This window comes from Propithecus coquereli, unplaced genomic scaffold, assembly GCF_000956105.1.
Source record: "Propithecus coquereli isolate 6110/MARCELLA unplaced genomic scaffold, Pcoq_1.0 Scaffold108, whole genome shotgun sequence".
In the NCBI taxonomy this organism is placed as follows: Eukaryota; Metazoa; Chordata; class Mammalia; order Primates; family Indriidae; genus Propithecus; species Propithecus coquereli.
In genome coordinates this window covers 5,882,686-5,893,044 of record NW_012134747.1, presented here as the reverse complement: position 1 = coordinate 5,893,044, position 10,359 = coordinate 5,882,686, and the positions used below count along the sequence as shown (strand labels likewise).

General features: G+C 36.6%; 1 protein-coding gene across 1 annotated transcript in view; it reads right to left on the bottom strand.

Moving 5' to 3' along the window:
• The window catches only part of UMAD1 (UBAP1-MVB12-associated (UMA) domain containing 1), a 264,135-nt gene that overhangs the window by 81,608 nt on the left and 172,168 nt on the right, over nucleotides 1-10,359 (bottom strand). Inside the window, exon 3 of the mRNA XM_012647836.1 lies at nucleotides 3,956-4,029. Coding sequence (XP_012503290.1) covers nucleotides 3,956-4,029 — 74 coding nt within the window. The remainder of the gene's footprint in view (nucleotides 1-3,955; nucleotides 4,030-10,359) is intronic.

Here is a 10,359-nt window from a genome sequence, read left to right as displayed (position 1 = left end):
GTCTGTCATTGAGATCCATGTGTGTAAAGCAGTTTTGTACTAGGATTTGCTTCTGTATTTCTAAAATGTTTTTTTTTTGAGGTTTAAAATGCCCATTTATTGTACCACTTCACACCTAACCCTTTACAAATCCTTCTTCACACTTCCAGTTTCTTACTTTACAATTCTAAAATGTTCTTAATGAAGAATTTCATTTCTCAGGAACTTCTTAATCATATAAAATTCATCAGATAATTAGATAAAATTATTCATGGTTCAAAGCTCATCTAAAGCCTGATGCCTTTCTTGACTCCCTCTCAAGATATTCCTTCTTCCACTGAAATGTCATAGTTATATTTGTAGTTGTGGAGCTTAAGGAACTTATTTTATTCTACTTTACAATACAGTGACTTGGTGAATTTTCTAATTTTCCATGAATAGATTGAGAATTCCTACATCTGGAAGTCAGAGTCACTGAGTCTTACATATCTTTATATTCTCCCTACCCTCCCATGTGTAACACAATTCCTTAAAAATAGTAAGGCGATCTGATATTTATCTGAATTCACCAAAAATCTATTTTGGTATACTAAAAGCTACCTTTTCCAAAGGGTCCTTAGAAAAGCAAGTATGTTTTGGCAACTACATATGGTATTTTTAAGCTTTATGGAATCTATACCAATTTACCGACTCTGTTATCATTATAAATAATATTTAAACACTTCTTGTATAGTCATTAAAAATTAAAATAATGAGAATCTTTCTTGTTAGTACAATAGTTACAATTTCTTAATCAGATGTATACATTTTTAAAAATGTTACAAAACTTTTCCTTGCTAATAGAGTGCCAAAAGTAATGTAAATTAACAGATTTTTTTCAATGAGTAACTCCGAAGAAATGTAAGAAAATCCTTTTTTACAGTGAGAAGAGATAGAACTATGTGTTTATAATGTAAAGTATAAAACAGAATTTAATGAATATAAGTGGATCCCTTATTTATTCATTGATCTATCCAGAAATCATTGACAGGGAATTTACACCACATCACATGTGTCCAACAGTGTGATAGTTGCTGAGGCCATAAAGCTAATTAAGCTAATTAAGTTCCTGCCTTCCAGGAACTCAAACTATAGTGAAGTCAAAAAAGACAGCATAAGTATTAAGAGGACATTGGGGTTATCTGTGGCTGGGAAAGCAGAGATAAAGGTTCACAAAGGAAGGGTTTGAACAGGGAGTTTAAGCTTTATTATGCAGGTTTCAAGGAATTTTTTGAGTATGGAAGTAACAAAACCTGCTGTCCTTTTTTAGAAAGAGATTTGGGAAAGAAACTGCTCATCTAATAATAGTCTAGTGAACAGATGAAGACCTAGTTGGGGTAGGAGAAACCAGATTTGGAAGGTATTTGGTAGGCAGAATCAAGAGGAATTGATGATAGATTTGATGAGGAGGTAAGAAGAATGTGTCAAGATGACATTTAGGTCTTTAACCTGGCAGATGGATGATGACATTAAATGAAATCTAGATTATCAGTTAACAAGTATTTATTGAGCACCTCCTATGTACCAGACACTATTCTAGGCATACAAAGTCTGTTTTCGTTCTAGTCGAGGGAGGCAGATGGTAAACAAATGAATAATCTGAGATAGTGATAAATGTGATGGAGAAAATAAAACACGGTTATGTGATAGTGACTGGGGCACTTTAGCTGAGGTAGTCATGACCAGTGGCACTTGAATGGTAAGGAAGGAGCCAAGTGAAACTCTGGTTAAAAAAAAAAGGGCTACCAAATACAAAGGCTGAGATGGGAAAGAGCTTAACATCATCAAGGGACATGGGACTGGGGATGGAGGTAATTGGGGTAAATCAGGGTAATTGGGGTATCCGTCACCTCAGGCATTTATCATTTCTTTGTGTTAGGAACATCACGATTCTACCCTTTTAGTTATTTTAAAGTATACCCTAACTTATTGTTGACTGTAGTCACTTCGTTGTGTTGCCTGAGTCTTTTTTGCTCATCAGTGAGCGCTCTGATAGCAAACACCGTTGTCCCATTGCCCAGGAGCTATGCAGATAGAAGGCGCTTTTGAAATATCTGTTATAGCGTAAGTATATACATCCAGCCTTAATAATTAACAAATTGTTTGTATTAATGGAGAGACTAGAAAGTAGCACAATAATGAGCTAGTTTCAAATCTCTAGGGATCATAATCTTAAAAGTTTCCGTAAGAATTAATCTTGGAATTCTATCAGTGAATCAACTTTGTGAAAAATAATCAAGTTCTGCAGACATTTCCAATAAATCACATAACTGTTGTGGTCTGAGTATTGTATCGTCCCCCAAAATTCCTGTGTTGAAACCTAATCCCCCAGATGATTGTTTTAGGGGTTGAGGACCTTTGGGAGCGTGATTAGGTCATGAGGGTGGAGCCCTCATTAATGGGATTAGTGGCCTTATAAGGGGCTGAAGAAACCAGAATTCTCCCTTTACCATGTGAATGAAGACAAAGTGAGAAGGCATCATCTATGAACCAAATTGTGGGCCCTCACCAGATACCAAATCTGCCAGTGCCTTCATCCTGAGCTTTCCAGCCTCCAGAACTAAATAAAAAGATTCCTGCTGTTCATAAGCTACCCAGTTTATGGCATTTAGTTACAGTAGCCAAACAGACCAAGACGATTACTAAGCAGTTAAACTCAAGTAATCACGGATGATTTCTGAACCATCCTGGTAGTTATTTACCAAATCCCAAATACATAAACCTTATTTCCTATCAGAGATGCTACACATGGTCAGCATTATTAGTTGAATAATTTCTTCAACTAAATGCTTGAATAAATGAAAGAGAGCAAGCTGCTTCGATGCATAAGCTGAACATTTTTCTTTGTCCTTGTATCTGTTACTTTCACCACGATATATTTGGCTCCTTGCACAGTGACTTGCATATGGTCAGTGTCTAATAAATATTTATTGCATGCATGAGTGAAAGAATGAACACAAAATTTTATAAGAAAGATAATTCTTTTCTTCCTCCTCCTGAATTTACTTCCTATATCACATCTTTAACTAAGTTTTTTCCTTGATTGTAAAATATTTGCTCACTGTGAAAAATATGAATATAAAAAATAAAAATCTCTCTTCGTAAAATAAATATAACTATTTATAACTCGCGATTGCATTAAATTATTCATTTAACAAATTTTTTTTGATTGTCTACTCTGCGCTAAGCGTTGGGGATATTATGGTGAATCAAACTGGCCAGATCCCTGTCCTGGTTGTAGCAATACCCTCCTGTGCTACAAGCAGAGTATAGGCAGTGGTGTATCACCATGGAAGAAGTTTCAAAATTCATAGATACCCTCTCCACCCTAACAGTTAACATTCCTCTTGTGTCTTAAAGATGATTATGTCAGTGACTAAATACCATATATTTCTACATATACTAACAGTATATATATTATTTATATTAAATTAAATAATTATTATTAAAAGTATTCTAACTACATTTTAAGTACCCTCAAAGAGCAAATAGTTTTCTCATATGAAAAAGAACAAGCATCACAAATAGCCTAGTCTTTCTTCAGAACATTTTCAAAGACTGTACTTTAATGCTGGAAATAAATAGTAAGGCAATATAGCTCTGAATGGGTTATTGTCAAACCTTTCTATATAGGTTTATATACCATCTATTTACTCAAATGTATTAGAAAATAATCACTTAACTAAAATAGTTTAAATATTTTAACTTAAGGGCTCAATTCCTCTTTTATTAACAGAAAGCTTCCATTTCCAGCAGTAGGAAAAGCTTAGTCACTCTCTGTACCATGATCCACTAACTTTCAGCAGATCACCTATTCTTCATATCTAGGCCCCTGTCTGCATATCGAGAGAAGTTATTATTCATCCTCAGAGAATATGTAATCATAGTACCTTGTTCAGTTTTACCCCAAAAGGACTCTTAATGGTATTTCACTTACCTCCAGTGGTTGGTTGCCTTCAACTTCTGGAGTTTTACCTCTTGCTGACATTCTTTGCTCATTTGATGTATCTCCTATGAGGCAAAAAAAAAAAAAAAAAACAGAAAAATTTTACCATACTATTGAGGCCAAACTGTCTTCTATTTGTTTGAAATATCTTTTGTTATTATATGTTTCACATCATGAAAGCAACCACTATTTCCTTTGTTGTAAAGTAAACAATTTTTAAGAACAGTAATTTATACAGGTCTCATAAATCATCCATAAATACATATACATACAACCTAAACCAGAAACATATCCTGTTTTATATAGATTTATTCTGGAAAAATCAAATAAATTCATATTTTGTAAATCAAGTCACATTCCAAATAAACTAAGAAAGCTTATGACTTAACATAAGGCAAATTAATTGATATAAAAACTCTTTATAATATGAATATCTTCCAAATTAGTTTTTCTTAGGGTTTATTCTTTATAAGTTTATTTGTGTGTCTGTGGATTTGCCTTGCAGTAGATGTAGATGTTTCTATGTAACAACTAACCAAATGTAAGACAATCATTACAGCAGGAAAGAACAATGAACAAATGAATAAGTTAGCCTTCAGTTAACACTTTTATTCCTAAGACTAGGCCCGGGTGGGCTATATTGCTAAATGAGTTGGTGACTAGGCTAGCTCAAAGGATATAGGACAGACACAAACATAGTTGGGTAAGTATAAGCATAGTTTAATTTATTAATGGCCTATTTTATTAATTATCACTAATGGACCACGATTAACACGATAGGTAGAGACTACCAATTAGCCTACTTCTCTGAAGTATAATCAGAGGTGAATTTAGCAATTTGTAAATTGCTCTTCCTATAAAATTAAGCCATTTTAGTAGTATCCACACCAGGGAAGATTACCAAATTCACAGATGATGATTGGCTGACACTAAAGGTTAGGAATTTGTTAATATAAAAAAGGTCATGAGTCTTGATGGGAAATAAAGCATGAAAATCTTGGCTGAGCTTAACTTTTCCATATAAAACACAAAAGTTAAGTTTACCAAAGCCTATAATCAAGAAAGAGCCTCATGAAAATTTGAAGGGATTAAATACAATCCTTTTTTTCTAAAATCAAGAAGCAAGAACTAAATTGGTAGTTTATTTACTTAAGGTAAATTAACTCTCCGAAATGTTTAAAACCCAAGAACTTCAGTGAGCATTCCAGCCTTTCAGCTTTGTCCTCAGTTTTGTGCAACATTATTGTTGGGCAGGCCCAGTATACAAAAGGTTTTCAGTAAACATTGGTTGAATCAATCAGTGGACTTCTCTTTGTAGTTTCCTATCTATTAATATAAAACTGTCACAAAATAAGACTTAATGGTATATAATAAAAACTATATTGGAGCATACAGCAGTGCCTTCCATCTAAAACATATTCAGCATGTGCCTATAGTCTCAGCTGCTCGGGAGGCTGAAGTGGGATCGTCTTCCAAGCTCAGGAGTTTGAGGCTGTGGTGAGCTATGATGGTGCCTCTGCACTCCAGCCTGCATGACAGATCAAGACCCTGTCTCAACCAATCAATTAAATTATTTTATAAAGGCAAATTTATTAAATATCACTTTGATTTTTTAAAAATCATATTGAAACAAAGGCACTAGGAACTTTTGGGTTATATCTTTAGAATAATAAAGTTAATCACTGTTAAGTAAAAAATTAAATCCACCTAGTCTCGTGACCTAGGATGTCCAACAACTATTTTGATTGATGTTTAAAGAGATCATTTACACCGGCCGTTTACCAGCACATCATGAAGAGTATTATTATCAGAAATCCCTTCTTTCTGAAATTTAGGGATAAGAGAAGCCCAAAATTATAGGTGGAGAAACCAATGCACAAGGAGTTTAGTTCACAAGGAGTATAGTTATAGTTATGAGACCACAACAACATGACTAGCCAAAGCAATACAAATCTCTGTACAATGAAGTCAAGACTGTGTTTAACAATGCACATGCATGATGTTTATAAGAAAATATGCATAATCTACTATAAAAGGTAATTTACTCTAAGAAAGATTATTTATCTTTTAAAATGATTACTGTTTCATCCCCAGCCACACAAACACTATATTTGGCTAAAATCACCCAGCAAAGTCTGTGCTTCCTTTGCCATTTTCGGATTTCACGGTGTGTATCTATACAAAACTTTCTCCATTTCTCCCTACTGCTTAAAAAACTAGGGTATCAGCCTGTATTCTTGACTTCGTACAACATATCTGCCTGGAAGCAATTGTGGAATCACTATTTACTGAAATGTCATGTCTGGTGATGACTCAGATAGGACAATAACTGATTACAAGGAAAATCGCCATCTGCAAGATTATCTCTCTATAAACAAAGGCACAAAATGAAAGCTAGACAACAAACAGAAAAGAATAGGTCACAATGAAACAACTTTTGAAGTTTTCTCCCATTTAAAAATTATTTTATCATGGTAAAAATTCAGTTATTGTCTATATTTTCTATGATCTACATAAAAGTTAGATACATTAACAATAAATAAAAACAGATGTGAGAAACGTGAAATAAGGTACTTGGGTTTTCAAATTCAGTTAACTTACAGATTGGCTAGATTAAAAAATTCCATTTGCAAGTCAACCATTCAAACAGAAGAACAAAAAACCCCAACATTTTCACAATAATGTACCTTTAATAAAGACTTTTTAAAAACATCATATCTGATTGCTGTTGGACAGCACAGTAAGATAATCCCCCCCACTCCGCATCCCTAGTTTACAGGTGAGCAAACCCTGAAGGGTAGAGGCACTCAGTGAACTGCTCAGGGTCTCCCAGGTAGAAGCAGTCACATGGGAGCAGAACCTGGTCTCCTGACATCATCTCTGTGGACTCTGTGGTCTGGTGGAAGCTTCCAGTGGATGAGGGATGAGGTGGGAACAATTAAGAGCTAGGAAACAGGGTGTGAAAAGAAGAGTCAAGGGATTGGAAAGGAAGCTCTGATGGCAAGATCTTGTATTGGTCCAGGCCCTGCCCCCCTACCCCTAGACACTTCTTTCTCCTCCTTTTTGCTTCCATAAGCCCCACAGATTATCTGTTTTCTTCCCTTTCCAATGGTGACACCGAATACCTCTGACTAGAGCATGCCTCTGTCCTTCCTTCTGACCCTTTAAAGCAGATACACAGTTCCTTTGATATTTGTCCAGAAGTTTGTAAGGCTAGAAACAATTTTATAAAAGACAAAAACTCCTCTTATACCACCACAACCATTTATTTAGAGTGAGTAAATGATAAAGATTACATATACATACTAATGAAACTCTTCCAGAACTTAAAAGCCTGAAGTGAAACTCATCTATATTTTAGATAAGGGATTGGCAAATTTTTTTCTGTAAAGGACCAGATAGTAAACATTTTAGACTTTGCAGGCCATATGGTCCCTGTCACAACTTCACAACTCTACCATTGTATTCACAAGCAGCCACAGAAAATATGTGAACTAATGAGTGTGGCTGTGTTCCAATAAAATTTTATTTACAAAAACAGGTGGCAGGCTGTAGTTTCCCAATCCCTGTTTTAGAAGAATGCATGCATCCCACCTTTTCTAGGATAAACAGTTGAATGTTGTTTGAGCAACATAAGGAGATGAGAAAGGGATAGTCGTTAAAGTATCATCATGACCCCATTCTACTGGGTGAAGATGGGTTGAGGAGAGGAGAAATGGTGGTGAAGAGTGAGTACCAGACATAGGGGAAGGCGGAAAGGAGGGAAACTCCCAGGGATGGGAGAGGAACCAAATGCCTAGCTGGCTCACCCAGACAAGGCTTGTCTGAAGGGGCTGGTGGTGGGTGGGTAAGGGAGCAGACACTTGCTTCCCACTCCTTATGCCTTCTCCATGTGGAGAGGGTTCTATTACCATTCACCCCAGGCCTCCCTCCACGTTCACGTCTATTGGTTGGTGAGTTTGGGAAGACTCGGTGGCACATGGTTCTGTCCCTTCTTTTGAGAATGGAAGGACCACAGATGGCATGTTGCTGTCTGGTCTGATCCTCTGCAGAGACCTCCTCCCACTTGGGGAAGCTTGGCCAGTCCAGCATATCCTATAACTGAATGAACTCAATCTAATTCTGGGATTCAGATTAGGAAACCTGTTTGCTCCCTGTTACAAGCCACAGTCTTCAACACCAGCTTTACAGGCAATAAAGATGAGAATTTGGTCTCCATCTGTTCCTTTTTTTCCCCCCTCAATTGGCCAGATCTCATCTCAGGAAGAGGGCTGTTATTTTTGGCACACCCTTGAGCCCAACAGGACTGGAAATGGGCTGGTGTGGACTGGGTTGGAGCCTACCTGCACACAAAAAGCTGTGAACACAGAAAACTGTTTTCTTTTTCTCTTCTTTAATTAGAGAGGATTTATCTAGGACTCCGTACCTGAGAATGCAATCTACAAAACACTGGTTCCAAGGGGTTCACATGGAAAATATATTTCTATGGTCAAAAGTATGAGAAAAACATGCAGAGTGTGAGTTCTCTTCCAGCTGTTTTTCAATGCACTTTAGCTTCTGAGAAATTCTGCAGTAAACAAACGTTCTAATTTTTTTCACTACGTATTTGACTACGGAGCCATCGTATTCACCTGACACTTATTAGACATCCTGCAGAGGTCCATTAACACACCATGGGAAGTGCTGATATAACATTTTTGAAGTTAAAATTGATTATAAAATATACTATTTTTACCGGACTCTTCGGAAGACCCTCAATATGACCAAATTTATTCACTTTTGAACATCCATTTTACATAATGCTAATCCACACTATTTTCCTTTCCATGATTTTCTTCATGACTCCTGGTTAATTCGTGACTCCCTGTTAATGCATGTAGGGCAGACTAGCAGTACGTGACTGCATTCTACTACATAATTCTGATTCCAGAATAGTTGATAATCGACGAGGGAGAAAAGGATAGCTGGGCACCTTGAAGACACAGGAGAAAGCCCCAGTACTTAAAAATATCTTCCCCACAAATTCCACCAATTAGAGATTCATTAGGGTTAATGAGCTCCTCTTTTAAAATGCAAATACCCTCTGGGAGTGTTTCCCTATTAGTCATTCACCAAGTGAAGTAGTGGAAAGAACAGTGGAATGGCCACACCATTAACTCCTTTTCATTCTTTAGTCACACTCATTATTCTAGGCAGACTGGCACTGTGGAAAGAACATGGCTTTGAATCTGACAGAACTTGACTCAAACCCTTTACCAAATCTACGACCTTGTACAAGTTACTTAACTTCTTAGAGCCTCAATTTGCTCATCTGAAAAATGGAAATAATGATACATAATAAGGCTGTTTTAAAGGTTAAATGAGAAAACATATTAAACATTAATTGCAGAGAAGAAGGGAGGAGAGTTGGGGCAAAATAATAGTTTTGTCATCAGTCTTGGTGTCAATTGCTGCTCTGCCTTTGCATGTAGCTGTCAGCATATCGACAGCACAGGAGAATCTTAGGACTGAATGTTTGCCTCCTCCCCCCACCAAAAAAAAAAAAAAACCTCTTATGTTGAAACCTCATCCCCAATGTGTTGATATTAGGAAGTGGGGCCTTGAGAGGTGATTAGCTTATAAAGGTGGAGCCCTCATGGATGGGATTAGTGCCCTTATTATAGACTGAAAAGACCTGGTTTTTCCCCTTCTGCCAGGTGAGAATGCAGCAAGAAGATGCCATCTATGAACCAAAAAGTGGGCCCTCACCAGACTCCAAATCTGCCAGTACCTTGATCTTGGACTTCTCAGCCTCCAGAACTGTGAGAAATAAATTTCTATTGTTTTTAAGCCACCTAGTTAATTGTATTTTGTTATAGCAGCCCAAAGAGACTAAGACAGAGAGGGTGTTAAGAGAGGCCCTCACATGTAGCCTCATTTAATGCTTTGGCAATGTTGTGAGCTAGGCTTTATGTCCATTAAACAGAGGCAGACCTGGTACTGGCACCCAAGTCTGTTGACAGTGTCAAATTATTCCACAATATCATGTTGCTTCCCATTACTTACCAAAACTTGAGTTATCCAATTCAGTTTAATACATATTACATTTAAATCTCCTCCAGCTTGGTTTAGTTTTCCCTCTGCTTTTCCTAATTCTGTCTATTTAATCCCTGTCTGTTTTCCACAATAATAAAGAAAAGAGGAATAGAGAGAATGCAAAAGTACTAATTGCATACCACACGGCCTGCCCAGGAGCCTGGTCAGGATTCTGTTAACAACTGTTATAACCTCAAGGGAAAATAAGCCAAGAGTAGGAAGAGCTAAGCCATAGAGGAAGGAATGCAGTTAGCAAACAAATGTAGGAAAAGGTTCAAGCTGACTAGAATTAAAGAGAAGCAAGTTATTTTTAAAAATAT